The sequence below is a fragment of the Glandiceps talaboti genome, chromosome 1 (assembly GCF_964340395.1).
Source record: "Glandiceps talaboti chromosome 1, keGlaTala1.1, whole genome shotgun sequence".
NCBI classification, from domain to species: Eukaryota; Metazoa; Hemichordata; class Enteropneusta; family Spengelidae; genus Glandiceps; species Glandiceps talaboti.
The window spans coordinates 27847595-27867249 of record NC_135549.1 but is presented as its reverse complement, the minus strand read 5'-3'; the positions used below and the strand labels follow the sequence as shown (position 1 = coordinate 27867249).

The 19655-nt window shown below is 35.7% G+C and overlaps 1 protein-coding gene across 1 annotated transcript in view; it reads right to left on the bottom strand.

Moving 5' to 3' along the window:
* The window catches only part of LOC144450237 (muscle calcium channel subunit alpha-1-like), a 158774-nt gene that overhangs the window by 21222 nt on the left and 117897 nt on the right, over nucleotides 1-19655 (bottom strand). The window contains exons 25-35 of the mRNA XM_078140868.1: nucleotides 15409-15499; nucleotides 14829-14989; nucleotides 13649-13795; nucleotides 12802-13003; nucleotides 11425-11583; nucleotides 10229-10339; nucleotides 9465-9589; nucleotides 3441-3448; nucleotides 1864-1985; nucleotides 1418-1483; nucleotides 372-463 (exon numbers count right to left, since the gene is read on the bottom strand). Coding sequence (XP_077996994.1) covers nucleotides 372-463; nucleotides 1418-1483; nucleotides 1864-1985; nucleotides 3441-3448; nucleotides 9465-9589; nucleotides 10229-10339; nucleotides 11425-11583; nucleotides 12802-13003; nucleotides 13649-13795; nucleotides 14829-14989; nucleotides 15409-15499 — 1284 coding nt within the window. The remainder of the gene's footprint in view (nucleotides 1-371; nucleotides 464-1417; nucleotides 1484-1863; nucleotides 1986-3440; nucleotides 3449-9464; nucleotides 9590-10228; nucleotides 10340-11424; nucleotides 11584-12801; nucleotides 13004-13648; nucleotides 13796-14828; nucleotides 14990-15408; nucleotides 15500-19655) is intronic.

Here is a 19655-nt window from a genome sequence, read left to right as displayed (position 1 = left end):
CATTTACTACAGAAAGGTAAAAATGGACAGTATAAAAGCAATGGGTTGTCGGAGATGGATGGTACACAGTCAGTTGCTAGGGCATTGTGTATGTCAACAAACGAATGTTATGACTCATGCATTATTTACATACCTAAAGAGGAGAAGACAGGCTTGAATGAAAGTTTGGAAATTGTTGTTTCTGTTAATGGGCTTCGAATCATTCAGGGCAATCTTGCCAAAGATCTAAACAAACAGAGACAAAAAAACACAAAAACGATGGAGACGCAACATAAACATGAAACAAAGAATGAAGGTACTTACCCAACCTTGTATGTGTGTTAGTTTGTGTGTGTGTGTGTTTGTTTGTTTGTTTGTTGTGACTTACGTACCTAAATAAAACTAATAGTGCTGCAGGAAAAGTTTGAAAGTTGTTGTTACGGTCGATGGCCGTATCCTCGTCAATAGCAATTTTGCCAAACGTCTGTTAGCATATACAACAAACAAGATAGCATAGCAAGCAAGGTTAATCGAGTTATTCGGCACAAGTGTCCACAACTTCATGCATAGCAGGATATTTCAATGCAAGTTAAGGCAGAATATTCCCAAGGCTTATGTATGACAAAAACCATCACATAACACTAGTAAAGTGGATGACACTAATTGCAGGTAAAATTTGCAGGCATATACAAATTAACATGCACATGGACTTTTTCAGACAGACTGTGATTTGATACAACAGCTGGCAAGTAAATTTGCATAAATAATTACAGGTGTATATACTTCTATAAAAGAAAGACATGCCATCTAATCTGTATACCTAAAATATATTACTGATCTGTCTAACAAAAGTGTACAAAATGTGGATGTGATGATTAAATCAGGACTACTTCATTATGTATTCATGGCCAACATCATTATGCATTCATGGCCTACTTAATTATGCATTCATACCTACTTAATTATGTATTCATGCCTACTTAATTATGCATTCATGGACTACTTTTATAATTATATATTCATGCATGTTAGTTTTCTAACATTCCAATTTGCTACTTCTACAATCAATTTGTTTACTTTCAGATTAGGTACAGAACCTTGCTGTATGTGGTGCCTCTGTTGTTTTCAGTTTTGATATTCAAATGACTGTGTCCATGTACAAAAACATCATGTCTTATGAGTGAAACACCATTACAGTTTTGATTTTCCTTTAGGAACACTAAAATACAAACGGTTTCTTTTTTTCTGAATGGGTAACATGGCATGTATAAGCCCCTATCAATCGCAAGTCTTGTCTTAGAATTGTGATGTCTTATTTTCTTTTCAAAAGACCAACATTACATTTACACTCAAATTCAAAGTGTGTTTCTGAATGGCTATTGCAAAGCAGATGCAGAAGCCCCTACCAATCAGAAGTCTTGTCTTAGAATGTCCTTACCTGCATACCAATTACAGCATAGATAAAGAACAGCATGACAATGAGAAGTGCTACATAGGGTAGAGCCTGTGAAATAAAACATACAGGCAATATTAGATATCAAACCATTGACAAGTCAGATAACATAGTAAATCATTAAATGGATTCATAATGGAAATAAAGTTTCACACTTTTGCTGCTTATCAGTACTGTACAGGCATAAGGAGTTCCTTTCTGATTTTGTTGTGTCTTCTCTACATAGTGCTTGGAGATGTCGTTAACTGTCGCCGTCTCAGCGGCATGGTGTACTTACTCTCTTGGAATGAAGATAACTTGAACAATTGGCATCCAGAACAATTCATTTGTTCAAAGAAAAACATTTTGTATTTCATGAGCGAACTGTTTTCCAAACTCAAATTTATTCCTAATTTTGGTGTAGTCCTCAAAACCTGCATTTCATTACTTACCTGAAAAGACTTTATGAATGTCCACAGTAGAGTCCTTATACCCTCTCCTCGGCTCAATAGTTTGACCAATCTCAGCACACGAAAAAGTCGAAAGAAATTAATACTAATGAAGTCTTGATTGGGTCCCTATGAATAGGGGGAAAAACACACACAACACTGGTATGAGTTATGTCTACATGTATGTATGTGGCAGAACGAGACACTTGTCTGATTGGAATTATCATGTTCTATGGACTGCAACCAATATGTACATGTTATGTGGTATATACACATTGCAAAGTTCCTGTCCCCATGGTTCACCACATGACCTGATGTGTGATGATGTGAATTCAGAGTCTGACAAGAATGGTTACAAAGCTGTGTAAAAGTGTGAAAACATGCCATACTTCCGACCAATGTATTGCTTTTATCATCAGGCATATGTCCCTTGAATACCTAGAAAAAGAGACGTTGTCTTGGTAATGAGGGGTGAAATGAAAATGTTGTTTTTATCTGGTGAAAGTGGGACGACAAAAACACAAATGATTAGATCTAATATAACTACACATGACTTTCCACACACCAAGTGACAAAATGAAATGTGACAGTTTACACACATTAGACAAGGCTCCAGAATGAACTGTGGACTCGGTCCGTCCGAGTTGTGGATCATGGAGTGAGTTAACAACAAACAAGGAGTAGCTCAATTCCAAGCAGTATTATAGTACTACAGTCTCAGTGTAGTTGCAGGTTAACAAATTGTAAATGAATTTAAAAGGCCATGAACTAGCAATTTAAGGTATACGTTCAACATACAGAGAATATACGAGTTGGGTAGCCAAAGGAGTAATACAGTATCACTGTAAAAAATGATACTACTCTGGCAATCAAGGTCACAGTTTACTAAGATAATTAATCACAAACTAAAACTATTGTTTGACACATTCATATAAAGAATGGACGTTGGTTTAATTGTACTCGCATTTTTAATGACATACATGATCTTCCAGTGTACATTTTTCGGGGAGACTTCCAATGTTTACACTATCTTGATCACAGGGTGATTAGATTCATCTAACAGAAGAACCACTATCACCCCCTTGTGTAATGTACCACATCGAAGAACAATAGTTTCAGTTTGTTTCTATCTTATTTAACTAAGACCTCGATTGCCAAATTGGTAACATTTTGTAAAAGCACAATTTTTAATAGTTTGTGTCTTGTCTGTGTTTTTTGCTTTTTATTTGGTCTGACTTGGAATTGAAGCTATATGATGCATTCATGAACATCAAATCTAGCTATATACACACAAGTACTACAAAAAAATATTGTTAGAATGTATTTACCGTCCCAGATATAGGCTTTGGACCAAATAAAAGAAATTCCAGAAGCAAAGTGGAGAAAAATGAACCCATTTTAATACACATTTAAAGCGCAGACTTGGGGGATTTGAAGGGGCATTTAGATAATGCAGCAAAAACAGAGAGAGTTGTGAGAAATGCAGCAGGATTATTACAAGGTAATTTGTCTGTTTTTGTTCATATTTTGGTCTGTCTCTAAATTATACGAATACAATCTTCGCTTTCCATAAAAATAATTGTCATTTCTTGGGTTGTAATCTTTATTTTTTAAATAATGCAAATTTTTATGCAAGAATATGACAAAATGCTTAAATAAACGTATATGATATGAATGAATACAATGTGTGTCATGAGTTTTAGGGATGTTGACGAATTTTCAATTATGTCAAAGTTATAGAATAATGGCGGTACACATTTTACGCACTATTTCTGACACAAAGGAATGAAAATCAAAAGAGAAAAAACAGAGCAACTGATCTAGTAACTTTTGATTTTTTTTTTTCAAAGGGCAAAGTTCATCTTAACAATACCTTAAATGGCATTTAATGTATATAACTCTCTCTTGAAAACAGAAAACTCAAAGTTACCGGGTATGTTTAAACTTTTACTTGAAAATGTTCTTAAATTTACTGTCATCCTTTAAAAAAACATAGGATACAAATGAAAATCACTTGCAAGTCTCAACAAAAATACAACCTGCAAAAGACAAACAAAATCTAAAAAAAAACTGTGATGAATTTTAATCTACATTTTAATACACAAGTGCTGAAACGTGCCTCTATACAAGGGGTGAATTTATATCTAGTTGCTAGGTGTGGCTACTGACTGGTTACTATGTGTGATTATTATCTAATTTTAACCTAGTACATAGATGGGTTGGTAATACAGGATTGCTATGTATATACACAGAAACATTGATTATGTTACATTAACCATGGGGTGCAGCGTTTACATGTTGAACATTAAATACATGTAGCTTTGCAAAACAGACTTCTACACCATGTACAGTATTCCTAATATCCTAGGCCTGTTTGACATTTGTCTTCATGATTGCATTAGACATTACTAGTTTTTTAATGGGGGTCAATCACACATATTCTAGTTTTCCTCTCTATGTTAGCTGGGCAGTAACACCTAAGCCAAAACACTGAACCTTGATAACAGAAATGTGCTCTAGGCTATTGATGGACTTTAACATAACCAACACCATATATTTCTGTGTAGATGGTTCAGATGAGTTGTCATTTTCCAAACCTAAATTTATTCTATCACTACAACTATCCACTGATACTGTGTTATCAATTGAGAATTTCTCACATTTTAAGAAAATTTACTTCAACGAGCTATTATTTTGAAAGTGTCATTTTTAATGAAGATTGTTGAATAGAACAAAACTATGTATTACAGCCTTTGTCAGTCAACTGTTATCTAGTGGTTGTTGAACTGCCTATGTATTACAGCCTTTGTAAGTCAACTGTTATCTAGTGGTTGTTGAACTGCCTATGCATTACAGCCTTTGTCAGTCAACTGTTATCTAGTGGTTGTTGACCTGCCTATGCATTACAGCCTTTGTCAGTCAACTGTTATCTAGTGGTTGTTGAACTGCCTATGTATTACAGCCTTTGTAAGTCAACTGTTATCTAGTGGTTGTTGACCTGCCTATGCATTACAGCCTTTGTAAGTCAACTGTTATCTAGTGGTTGTTGAACTGCCTATGTATTACAGCCTTTGTAAGTCAACTGTTATCTAGTGGTAGTTGAACTACCTATGCATTACAGCCTTTGTATGTCAACTGTTATCTAGTGGTTATTGAACTGCCTATGCATTACAGCCTTTGTAAGTCAACTGTTATCTAGTGGTTGTTGACCTGCCTATGCATTACAGCCTTTGTCAGTCAACTGTTATCTAGTGGTTGTTGAACTACATATGCATTACAGCCTTTGTAAGTCAACTGTTATCTAGTGGTTGTTGAACTGCCTATGCATTACAGCCTTTGTAAGTCAACTGTTATCTAGTGGTAGTTGAACTACCTATGCATTACAGCCTTTGTCAGTCAACTGTTATCTAGTGGTTGTTGAACTGCCTATGTATTACAGCCTTTGTAAGTCAACTGTTATCTAGTGGTTGTTGAACTGCCTATGCATTACAGCCTTTGTAAGTCAACTGTTATCTAGTGGTTGTTGAACTGCCTATTCATTACAGCCTTTGTCAGTCAACTGTTATCTAGTGGTTGTTGACCTGCCTATGTATTACAGCCTTTGTAAGTCAACTGTTATCTAGTGGTTGTTGAACTGCCTATGTATTACAGCCTTTGTAAGTCAACTGTTATCTAGTGGTTGTTGAACTGCCTATGCATTACAGCCTTTGTCAGTCAACTGTTATCTAGTGGTTGTTGACCTGCCTATGTATTACAGCCTTTGTAAGTCAACTGTTATCTAGTGGTTGTTGAACTGCCTATGTATTACAACCTTTATATGTCAACTGTTATCTAGTGGTTGTTGAACTGCCTATTCATTACAGCCTTTGTCAGTCAACTGTTATCTAGTGGTTGTTGAACTGCCTATGTATTACAACCTTTGTAAGTCAACTGTTATCTAGTGGTAGTTGAACTGCCTAATAGTATGTATTACAGCCTTTGTAAGTCAACTGTTATCTAGTGGTTGTTGAACTGCCTATGTATTACAGCCTTTGTATGTCAACTGTTATCTAGTGGTTGTTGAACTGCCTATTCATTACAGCCTTTGTATGTCAACTGTTATCTAGTGGTTGTTGAACTGCCTATTCATTACAGCCTTTGTCAGTCAACTGTTATCTAGTGGTTGTTGAACTGCCTATGCATTACAGCCTTTGTCAGTCAACTGTTATCTAGTGGTTGTTGACCTGCCTATGTATTACAGCCTTTGTAAGTCAACTGTTATCTAGTGGTTGTTGAACTGCCTATGTATTACAGCCTTTGTAAGTCAACTGTTATCTAGTGGTTGTTGAACTGCCTATGTATTACAGCCTTTGTAAGTCAACTGTTATCTAGTGGTTGTTGAACTGCCTATGTATTACAGCCTTTGTAAGTCAACTGTTATCTAGTGGTTGTTGAACTGCCTATGTATTACAGCCTTTGTAAGTCAACTGTTATCTAGTGGTTGTTGAACTGCCTATGCATTACAGCCTTTGTAAGTCAACTGTTATCTAGTGGTTGTTGAACTACATATGCATTACAGCCTTTGTAAGTCAACTGTTATCTAGTGGTTGTTGAACTGCCTATGCATTACAGCCTTTGTAAGTCAACTGTTATCTAGTGGTTGTTGAACTGCCTATGCATTACAGCCTTTGTCAGTCAACTGTTATCTAGTGGTTGTTGACCTGCCTATGTATTACAGCCTTTGTAAGTCAACTGTTATCTAGTGGTTGTTGAACTACCTATGTATTACAGCCTTTGTAAGTCAACTGTTATCTAGTGGTTGTTGAACTGCCTATGCATTACAGCCTTTGTAAGTCAACTGTTATCTAGTGGTTGTTGAACTGCCTATGCATTACAGCCTTTGTAAGTCAACTGTTATCTAGTGGTAGTTGAACTGCCTATGTATTACAGCCTTTGTAAGTCAACTGTTATCTAGTGGTTGTTGAACTACCTAATAGTATGCATTACAGCCTTTGTATGTCAACTGTTATCTAGTGGTTGTTCATATTATGTTTGACGAACAGTATAATTTCTTTACTCAGACTTTGACAATAAACAAAATAAAATAAGTATATTGTAAATACATACAACTGCCGACATCAGACTGTGGACAAACAGAACATGTTACAAACAGGGAAAGTTAACAAATGAATTGGATTAATAACACTTGGCACATGTTGGAAGTACAGAGACATGTATTACACACATTCTTATCAAATGATCGCATGTAATACAAGTCTCTGTCCATGGTCTGATGTCTGAAGTTGTAACAGAGATATTTCACAGTCATCAACACAGGCTAAAAAGACACAACAAACAGCAGACACACAGCAAGTCCGGGAGTATAGTAGTCGGTTAAAACATTTTTTTTGTAAAAATCAAATACTGGTAAAACACAGTGTAATCCTGAAATATTAACATGCAGAATATTTAGGAATTCAGTATAGAAGAAGAGAAACCTACATCATAAGTTCCTTTATTTAAGTGCCGCTAAAGAGGTCAAAGGTCGGGGGAAAGAAGCAGGGCAAAATACAATTGCAACAAAATTAGTAAAATGCAGTATACACATGTAGTATAAACCAGGAAGTTTTTGTCAGGATGAAAAAAAGAACTGAATTTCTCAGTTTATGCAGCACAGAAAAGAGAAAGACAGAGAGAGATGAGTGGCTGAGATGGCAACATCTAGTGCATGTGATACATGGTGAAGATTGTGATATACATACTCCAGTTTTTATGACTGTGACACTTGCCAAAAATGCATCATCTTGACTATAGAGGGGGCTGTTACTGTCAATCAAATCATGCTTTCTACTTTTGTGATCCAACTGATATTCGTTTTTTGAGACGAGATCTGCCACTTGATCCAATATTTGATTGTGTATGCCACAGAATTTTATGAAATTGTATTCAGGAATCTCGGGAATGAAACATTTTTAAGAATGGTCTTTGGGTAGTATAAAATGTAACTCACTGATGTATCACTTCTTCCCCAAACAGACATGCCAACTAGAATTGAACAGCGCCCTCTATAGATTACAACACTGTGGCCTCTCTTTAATACAATATATGTATAATCCTCAGATTTATGAAAGAATGTAATGTCCACCATATTATGTAAATTTAACAAGTGAACATGAAACAACCTGACAAGATGTCAACAAATGCAAAATCCGTTGATGTTATTTTACAGGAATGTCAAAATGAGGCCACAACGTGTTTCCAATTGATGGAGTCTTTTTGATCTGTGTCACATTCCATAGACAATGTAGATCATCCTGAGCAAAAACAAAAACTACACCTTTCCCTTCTTTTACATCAAAACTATATATTAAACATTGATATTGTAACTCTACTAAATGACAACAACTACTCACTGATCATGATAACACAAACACCACAAGATGGGACCAAAGAAATGACACCAACTACATACAACACATATAATACAATCAGTTCCTGTATGGAAAGCATAATTTATCTGTACTTAGATTGAACGTTTTCAGTCACTTTTCATGCAAAAACATTCAGTAACTTTTGATACCAAATACCATAAGATAATACTAAAGGCATTTTCGCAATATAATATTAATTGCAGTAACACCTTTATAGAAAGCATACCTTGTGAATTCACTATATTTAATAAAAAAACTTGGATGTTAAACAAGACCAAATGCATTAGTTCATCCACTTTCACCACTATGTATGGAGTAGACATTGATCTTAACGTATGCAGAAGTGACACATAAGACTTTAAAGGCAACTTCTTGTTATCTGCTATTTGCTATTATTGTATGGCAAGTTGTATTTGCAGGTAGTTCAAGTATACCACTCGGAAACTGCGATGTCAACTCCATGCACCAGGTGTTAGCTCCATATCGGCTCCACGGACTAGTTTTTAGCCTTATGCGTCACTTCCACCAATGTTACGATTAACATCTACTCCATACCGATAAGTGAAAGTTAACAAGGGGTTTTGTCACGTTTAACATTCAAATTTTTAATAACACCACGAATTCACAAAATAACCTTCCTCTTTACTATTACAAAAGGATGCTCAAAATCCCCAATTTGTACATCTTATAATGTTATGAAAATGATAGAAATGTTGTCAATTTTAGAATCGATCTGTTCTTCTATCAACTGTCCAAACTAGACTGTAAGACATAGCTGTGGGTGGTGTCTTGTGAGAGTACATGGACTATATAGACACCAACCACAGTCTACATCCAAGTCAAAATGTAGTGTTATAACTAAATTGTGACAAGACTGTCAGCTAATTAATTATGCAAACAAATATGTCAATAAGGTAGAATGCCACTCAGGGACCAATTTCCCTGAACATCAAAAATCTAAAAACCTCTCCAAACTAATGAAATTTGAAGAATCACCATTCTTGTTTTCAGTTTTTTTTTTATTTTCCCATGGAGCTTCCACAATAGTTGGTGGCCATATTGGATTCCAAATTATATCATTTTGATCTTTATCTAAAAATTTGCATGGTGACCTCTCCCATATTGAAAGGACAACAACACCCTTCCCCCTTGCATGAACAATAACACCCCTCCCCCTTGCATGAATAATAACACCCCTCCCCCTTGCCTGGACAGGAAGACATAGAAACACTTACCGGTGTATACTGTAAAGCAATGTCAATAATACTGCCAAGTACAATGACAAAGTCAAACACATTCCAGGAATCACTAAAATAGTGCTGTGAAGTAAATAAAATGACATATTTATTGAAGAACATCTTTTTCAAATATCATCTTTATCCACCGACCTAAGGTGTCTTTTTTATGCAGACCTTAGTTTGCATGTATACCATTGCTTCACTAGACACTCCTTAATGAACTGATTTTTGAAACCTAAAGTGAGACACACAAGGTTAAGTCTTGGAGAACTCTACTCATTGAGAAAATATCTTACAACAATGTAAGTTAATCAGTCAGTCAGTCAGTCAGTCAGTCAGTCAGTCAGTCAGTCAGTCAGTCAGTCAATCAGTCAGTCAGATAATTAATCAATTAATCAATTAATCAATCAATCAATCAATCAGTTAATCTGTCAATCAAGTAATCAGTCAGTCAATCAATCAATCACTCAGTCAACCTGAAAGTATTTGACCATGAAAAAAAGTTTTCTCTAAATTACTGGGACTATGTTAAAGGAATGATTCCTAATCAGCAATAATTAAAGCTTTTGGGAGGACATTGCTCACTTCTGTTTGCTGTCTCAGTTCTGGCTTATCAGTTTTCCATATTCAACATGTGTTTCCCTGGAAGTAAACCAGACTTGGGACAGGAGGAAGAAGTGAACACTGCCCTCCCAAGGTGATGCAAGTTGACAGACCTACCCTTGGTTTGAAGGCAAGCACTTTAAGAATAAACTCCACAATAAAAGCCACTGTGAAGACTATATTGACGTAATCTAAACCACTCTCATAGGAGGCTGGCTGACCATAGTACTGGTGGGTAGAAAATACACACAAGGGAATAAGAGTACAATAGATACAAAATGATACAGTTGGAGTGTTAGATGGAAGGAAAAGTTCAAGGACTTCACAGTTAAGTGTACAACATGAAAGGTAGTGCACCTAAAGGGTAAATTTCCTAGAAAATCAAAGTTCTTCAATTCTCTCCCAACTTTGACATATGGAAGTGTTGCCTCTGATCCTTTTGACCTTAGAAATTGTGGATCTGCCATCTAGTTTTCAAGGAAGTTATCAAACATTTATTTACATATTTTATATTATAGTATTCAGTACTATACTGGATTCTAAAATGACTAAATTTTGATATCATTTTACCCTCTAATTAAAAATTTGTACATTGTCTATTTGTACATTGACCATCAAATTGTTTAGTCTTGATTTTAACTGAGAATATGACAGAACCCCTTGACATGTGACAGGGTATGTGCATGAGTACTTGCAGTGTTCTCTGCACCCATACGCTGAAAAATGCAGCAGAAAACACTGCAAGCACGAGTGCAAATACTCCCGAGTACCCACACTGGCATTAGCACAGCATGGGGTTCTGTTATTATTATATATGTTTATCCAAAACAACAAATTTCTGTAAAAATGACACTATTCAATCATGCTTTTCCATGTAGAATGAATGATTACATCCTCATTTGCATATTATTTGCATGCAGGTATGCAACTGCACTGCAGTGAAAACACCACTAGTATGCACGTGTAATCTCTGATAAATATGCAAAAATAGGTTTGAGACGCCTTGAACTAAGTAAAAACAAAAGTTCTCACAGTCTATTAAATAGTAATGGAAATAACTTCCAAGGTGCATTTCATGTTAAGAAAATACTGTATCCACAATCAAACAGACTGATATGTTTGAGGGCAGGCTTTTTATATTATTATTTTAAATAGGAAGTCCAACCAATCATTTAGAAGGTTTTTTGATAACACATAAAATAGGAAACCCTTAATTCTACTACAGAAGTTCAGCCATCTTGGAGACAAAAACAAAAACAAAAAAAAGAGTGAAGTTTAAAATGAAGTCAAATATTTCTTGATGTTTGCCTTACCTTCATGGCGAGTGTAATTGTATTTATCATAATGAGTATGAAAATAAAATATTCAAACAGTCTGGAAGTGACAATTTTCCAAACTTTGTACTGAGTTGGGTTCTTAGGGATGTATTTACGGACTGGTTTAGCTTTCAGGGCAAATTCTAGACACTGCCTCTGTGGGGAAACAAAAACAAAATCACAAAATTAAAAGTTATACAGGTAAAATAGCGATTATCAATAAAGCTGCACTAGCTGCAAACTGAAACCATTTTTCAAAACCGTTTTATGGGGTGTAATGACTCACTTTAAATAAAATATCACACACTTTAAACAGTATCAAATCATTTGTAAGTAAACATACATGTATCTGTATAGCACCGCACTATGTACATAATACAGTACAATAAATCCAATCAAATTGAGTTTTGGGTCCATACCCTAAAATCAGCACCCCAAAGAAATCACAACAAAACTTAATTTCATCAACCAACAGTGCAATAAAATATCTGAGTCTTCCAATATTTCAACGACTTACAGCCATCTTCATCTGAGAAATGCCTAAGTTGGTGTAAGTTGGTGGATCCACTCTACCAGATATGTGTCTACCATTACTACAGGTAGAGACCCGAGGGAAATGGTTGTAACTTTTATACCGCCTTATAGGCTTGTGGTCATGACCATGTTTAGGTCATGGCCTGATTCCCAGATGAAGATGGCTGTTAGTTGTCAAAATATTGGAAGACTCTGATATTATTGTTGCACTGTTGATTGATGACATTAAGTTTTGTTGAGAATTCTACACAGTGAACGAAACTATTTGAACATATATGTACATAGGAATCACAATTTCAACCTTTTACTGTACTATTTCTGGATAAAATTGACATTTAATTATTGGTATTTCACAAATTTATAAGGAATATATTGTTGGTTGTCTGATCAAAAACAGCATGCATACAGCATGTACACCTTTAAGGCATCAGAGGGGTCATTTCATTATTTCATACATTTCACGGGGTAACCAAGAAACTCTATTTCACTCTTCATTGTACTAGCACTTAGTTGTCCACTGTTGCATTATGGAACTTACTAGACATACTTAGATGAACAATTGATATTTCTGACACCAAAGTACTTATTACATTCCGATAAAGTCATGAATAGCTATTGTTCATCTAAGACATATGCACATCCTCTAAGTATGACGAGGCAACTGTGAACCATTGGTACAACAATGGAGGTGTAAAATACTTTCAATTTGGTGTTTCTTGGCAATTGTGCAAAAACATAATATTTATATGATATCATGAAAAAGACTCTCTCTCTCACCTAAAGTTCATGAAAATACCTCTAATTTCCTGGAGTGGCTTTCTGGGAAATTATCACTCTTACCTGATTCTTGTCCAGCTCACAGTTTTTGTACTCTTGTTCACCTTCACTTTGAAAAGTAACGATGACAAAACCAACGAAGATGTTGACCATAAAAAAGGCAATTACAATGATGTATACAAAGAAGTAGATGGCTACAGCAGGACGGCAGTTGTAAATAGGACCATGATTGATCTCGTTGGAGTCAATGGCAACATAGAGTAGCCTGTCAAAATGTATTGAAAATATATCAGTTTCAGAAAGAGAATTGAGAGAGAGAGAGAGAGAGAGAGAGAGAGAGAGAGAGAGAGAGAGAGAGAGAGAGAGAGAGAGAGAGAGAGAGAGAGAGAGAGAGAGAGAGAGAGAGAGAGAGAGAGAGAGAGAGAGAGAGAGAGAGAGAGAGAGAGAGAGAGGGGGGAGAGAGAGAGAGAGAGGAGAGAGAGAGAGATAGATAGATAGAGACAGACAGACAGACAGACAGACAGACAGAGACAGAGACAGACAGAAAAAGAGACAGACTAGAGACAGACAGACAGACAGACAGACAGACAGTTACCGAGAGACACAGAGACAGAGAGAGACAGAGACAGAGACAGAGAGACACACAGACAAGACAAAGTGACGGAGAGACATACAGAGAAAGTGTGTGATTGTTGAGACACAGACAGACAGACAGACAGACAGACAGGCAGACAGACAGACACAGTAAACATTTCAAAAAATGGAAACATAAACAGTTGAGAAAGGGAGACTGACAGAGAAGAAAAGATTGAATTAGAGACAGACAAACAGAGTCATAAAGATAGAAAACAGAGATTGGGGGGGGGGGGGGGGGCAGAAGTACTGACATTCACACATAACATTTACTTACTTAGGCCAGCCTTCAAATGTGGCTACAGTGAATAAAGCCAATATGGCCTGCCCAACGTCATCAAAATTGAAATCATTTACAGACCACACTCTCTCCTTGGCATCTGGATGATCCATATCACCATCTCTGTATGTTATATATTCACCTCTGTAAAGAGAAAGTTAAAGGTGCAAATCTCTTTCGTTCACATATTGTGGGTATACATACGAGTCAGGTGTTCATCAGTGCAGGTCTCGCACTCAACCCATATAATATGGTCTTTGAGTATTGAGCCATTTCTACCAAGAGAAAGCATTTCATGGGACTAAATGACTACCAACAAGTCTTCATAGAAGACACATCCCTATGCATAAAATTATACATTTTTGTGCTACTGGACACAGTGATACCTGCGATGTGATACTGTGATGCCATTGATACTTTTGATCTAAAGGAATCCATTATGAAACACTGATATCATATTCCTCAGTTCTTTTTTGGCCTTTGTTAGTTTGTTGATTTTAATACTAGGCTTTGAAAAGCCAACATTCTGATAATTGGTAGTTACAAGAGAAAAGAATACATGTATGCCACTAGACTAATACTAAGACAAAACCCACATGACGCAGAGTGCAAGTGTTGTGTACTCGGGGACATATGTGCAAATACTTGCAGTGTTCTCTGAGGACATACTTTCATGAGCATTGCCTGTGAAAGCGCAGCAGAAAATGCTGCAAGCATTAGTGCAAATATCCCCCACATTGGAACTCACATAGTGTAGAGTTTTGTTAATATTACATATTAAATGTTTATCAGAAATAGAATATTTCCCATAAATGTGATACTGCGTGATCACAAACGCAAACGATTGCATCCTCATTTGCATATCATTAGCATGCAGGTATGTAATCTTTTCGGTATAGCATTGCAGTGCAAATACCACTAGTATGCACACACTGGTGCAAGTAATCATGTATACAATGTACAATATACTTATGTGGCCATTGCCTGTTTGGGATGTTTGTTCAATATCATTTCTGCTTCACTTACATTAATTTTACGAAATCTTTTTTTGATGCAGGTCTAAAAGTTATGCCAATTTTACATCCATTTTTTTTCTTGAAAACTCAATCTTGCTACAAAAGAGAGAAATTTCACAGAAGATGAAAGTATACCAACCGGCTTATCTACATGTACTTACTGGCATTCCTCTTTTGTCATTTTTGAACCATCTGTACATTTGAAAAAAGTGCCTTGAAACAGCTGAACGCCTACACAGGCAAACATGAACTGTAGTAGAAATGTGACCAGCATTATGTTACCAATGGTCTTGATGGCTACAAAGACACACTGTACTACATGCTGTGGGTGGAAAAGACAGAAGAAAACTTTTGTTACAATACACACGTGTTAACCTATGAACAGTCGATAATAGCTTTCTGGTAGCACTCTTGAGGATTAACTGTGTTGATAAAGTATTCTTAACTTTCCGAGAAAAACTGCCGTCTTTCTTCAGATGTCCAACAGTTGGCACGAGATCCAACTTTTGATTTCACTTTATTCCCTGATGACTTTTGAATCGCAGCACCATCATGCAATGGCACAACAAATTCTGCATCCACTGTAGAAAGATTGACAGTAAAAAAAAGGTGCCATATATTGGCAAATCACATTACAGGTCAAAGTTGACAATGAAATCACTGAATGGGTTCATCCACTTCTCTACAATGTCCTTATAAGGAAAAGCAGCCAAAAACAGATGACTTCTCAATCATACCTACCTTCAAACCTTTGGCTCGGTTGATTGCTCTAAGTGGCCGAAGCACACGCAGCACCCTTAGGATTTTGACAGCAGAAATACCTTTGTAATTGCTAGAAGAAAGTAAACAATCATAATTATAATATCATCACTGTATGCAAACCAGAGGAGAAATTCTTTTTAAAAAATTGATGTTATTTTGATCATCATGTATCAGTTTGAAGAAAAAATTCAATAAGACTTTTTTTCCGCCTCAGGTACATATAGACTGACTACTGCTATCATTACCATGTGATTTTAGGTGACAAAACAAGTACCTCAGTAACTTATTTAACTTTAAAAACCTTCTCAAGAAGCGCTACTACACTTAATGTATGTTTGGCTACTTTAGGCATTCCCACAACGGCTTATGGGAAAACCTGTGGCGATGACATCATGAATACCCTAATCTCTATGTCTTCACAAATACAAAGAGTGTTTTGGATTAGGCAGTGATGTCATCACCCCAGTGGGTTTTCCCATAAATCCTTGCAAGAAACCCAAAATGGCTGACCAACATATTTCAAGTGCAGCACAAGATTGTAAAGTTGAGTAAGTTATCAAAGTGTCATTATATCACTAAAAATCATGCGTAAGGTGAGAGCAGTAATCAAGTAATCAACACAAGTGTACTTAAGGGCAGAGATGAGTCTGACTGGACTTTTCCTTTAACCGTCAAGGTAAAGTTGAAATAGAAAACAGTGGAATAAGGGTGATCATAAGTGTTAATTAAGTGCTTAATATGCACAGTTATCTTCGTTTAACCTTGGGTACAACATTTAAGGTCTTCACAATGTTAGTTAGAAATTCTCAAACTTACAGGAGACGCAGCCATCTCAGATATCTACTTTCATGTCCTTTTTTTTCAAAAAAATTTCTTTGAAAAATCTTATGCTTCATTTCAACATAAAATGTCTGATTTTTAATGAAGGTTAAAAATGGCGAAAGGAGATGGGGTGTGTGTCACTTATAACCCAAAGATTAAAGTTCAAAGAGTAAAGGTTATCCACACTTCATTGCGAACTTGTGAAGATGAAGAGTTTAAGGACAAAGTTTAAAAGTTTAAGGGTAAAGTTCAAAGGTTGTAATGTTCTGTTAAAAAAACTTGTTCACATAATTAGTTAAATGTCAAAGTTCAAAATTTATCCACACTTCAGTTGCACATTTGAGGACGTGTATAGATGAAGAGTTAACAGATAAAGTTCAAAGGTTAAGGGTTGTAAATCACAACTCATAGGAAAGGACTTGTTAGATAAATATATTAAAGGTTAAAGTTCAAAGTTCAAAGGTTGTAATCACTTCACTGGAAGGACTCTATTACATGAATAGACTAAAGGTTAAAGTTCAAAGTTTAAAGGTTGTAATCACTTCATTGGAAGGACACCATTAGATAAATAGGTTAAAGGTTAAAGTTCAAAGTTTAAAGGTTGTAATTATACCTCGATGAAAGGACTTTTTTGAGATAAATAAAAGGATGCCTACAACATAAAGGACTTGGGAATTTGTCGTAACTTGCACACAGAAACTTCAAAACCACAAATAACACATCAAGCAATCTGGGAGAGATGTTCATCAACGCGTTTATGTAAGACGTCAGACGAACGTCTACACAGCTAAATTAAGCAGTTATGTAAGACATTGGCCAAATGTCTAAAAAGCTACTCACAAATTAAGTGTTTATGTAAGACGTCAGACGAACGTCTATAAAGCTACTCACAAATTAAGCGTTTATGTAAGACGTGAGACAAACGTCTACAAAGCTACTCACAAATTAAGTGTTTATGTAAGACGTGAGACGAACGTCTACAAAGCTACTCACAAATTAAGTGTTTATGTAAGACATCAGACAAACGTCTACAAAGCTACTCACAAATTACGTGTTTATGTAAGACATCAGACAAACGTCTACAAAGCTACTCACAAATTACGTGTTTATGTAAGACGTGAGACGAACGTCTACAAAGCTACTCACAAATTAAGTGTTTATGTAAGACATCAGACAAACGTCTACAAAGCTACTCACAAATTACGTGTTTATGTAAGACATCAGACAAACGTCTACAAAGCTACTCACAAATTACGTGTTTATGTAAGACGTGAGACGAACGTCTACAAAGCTACTCACAAATTAAGTGTTTATGTAAGACGTCAGACGAACGTCTGCAAAGCTACTCACAAATTAAGTGTTTATGTAAGACGTGAGACAAACGTCTACAAAGCTACTCACAAATTAAGCATTTATGAAAGACGTCAGACAAACGTCTACAAAGCTACTCACAAACTAAGCATGTATGCAAGACGTCAGACAGACGTCTACAAAGCTACTCACAAACTAAGCATTTATACCAGAACTCAGAATCAACTATCATTGGTTCCATCTGATGTTTATGATTTCAAAAATCCAATAACATTTAAAATACAATTTAATAATCTGTCTGAAATATTTATAATTTAAACAGTAATTGTTACGGAGGCAAGTAAATGCCCCCCCCCCCCCTCCAATGAAAAATGTATATTTATACAATCTACAAACAAGCAAGTTACCCTATTCATTCTCATCTCAATGCATACATGCATGATTACAAAAGACATTTACATACACAAAATAAAATATTCATTGAATCAGAGATGCAATGTTTTTAAATATGTATTCATACATTCACTATATTCATTCAATCAAAAAAAAAGTCAAGCGGTCTAAATAAATGGTGTAAACTTTCATGACCTACTAAAATTATGTAGATAAAATGGTGTAGATAGAATACTTAATATATGAGAGATTATACGGCCAATTAGTGAGCTGCTAGTAGAATTCAAGTCCTAGGATTGCAAAAGTGAATGGTGGAATTTACAGTTAGCTGTTTTAAAGCATTTCTTATTTTTTAGTTCAGGGCAATAGTTGTTATAACTCAGTGAGAAAGATAAATAAGGTTACAGGGCTGTGTTGTCATAGTTACCATGGTTTTAATAATGATGGCCACACACTTAGCAGATCTATATACATTATAGGTCCATATTCTTTATATGGAGTGCATTTAGGAATTGGAGTTTGTGTAGTACCGAACATATATTGTATAGTTGGGAGCTATGTCATTCATTCTACGAAAAATTAACAACGTGAATGGGCACCAAAATTCTGAAATCTTTCTGTCATAGGATTGTGTTTGAAAATTCTTTGTCAAATTCTGTTGGAAAGGGAAATCTTTGAAATACCAAGTTTTACTGATTTGAAGAAAAGTCGGGTATATAGATAGGACACGTTATGTAAGTACAAGTCAGACAAGAGGAATCACCAACTTGCATAATATACTTTGGGTCGAATAAGCCAAATTCAAACTACAGAATGATGCAGCCAGTTTTATGTCAGTGTTCACTGGCTTTTGTTGATACAACCGCAGATGATATATTTCTGATAAGTGTGTGGAAACCATGGCAACACTTCAGAGACAGGTAGAGTTGGGTTAATTTGCAAATCAAGACAAGAGTCCAAGTGATACAAACTGGAGATTTGGTGATTCAATCATTCACATACAGTATCAATAAAAATAAATAAATAAAAAAACGAGGAAAATATATAAAAATTTGAAACAGACGTATAATATTGAAATAGACAAGTTAGAGATTGTGAGACGGGGCACCTGCATTTCTCCACGCATAAAATCAACTTCATGCCATGAGGATCTCTGTATCAAGGACAGAAATTTGCACAAGAATTGGGAGAAAAAACATGGCGGAATTAAATTGTGTCCTTTTTTGTCATAAGTATTATCACAACTGAAAGTTAGTTAATATAAATAACCAATAAAATTTAATCTTGGACTCCATAACTCTCATATGGAGATGATTATTAAACCTGTTGCATGATTCATCTTTCATTTGAATCCCTCCGAAATAACGTTACAGTCACCTGACTGTCAGCATTAAATCACTCCATAATATACAGTGATTATGTCATGCATAGTGTTTGGATGAGGGCTGCGAACCCGGGCTACAAACTCAAAGAGGGTTTCCAAACTTGCCACATTCCATATCCGTATCAAAGAAAGACAAAAGATTGTACAGTATGGCCACTGGGGGCGCTCTTCAGAAGTTGGGTTTCAACTAGTACCGAATATAGTTTCAATGCAAACAATTTCCAATGGTACAGTTGTAATTCAAGCACTTTCATCAGCAAGTTGGTAAACTTCTTTCCCCTGTATTTTATTGCCAATTGGTGTCCAAAAGGACAAT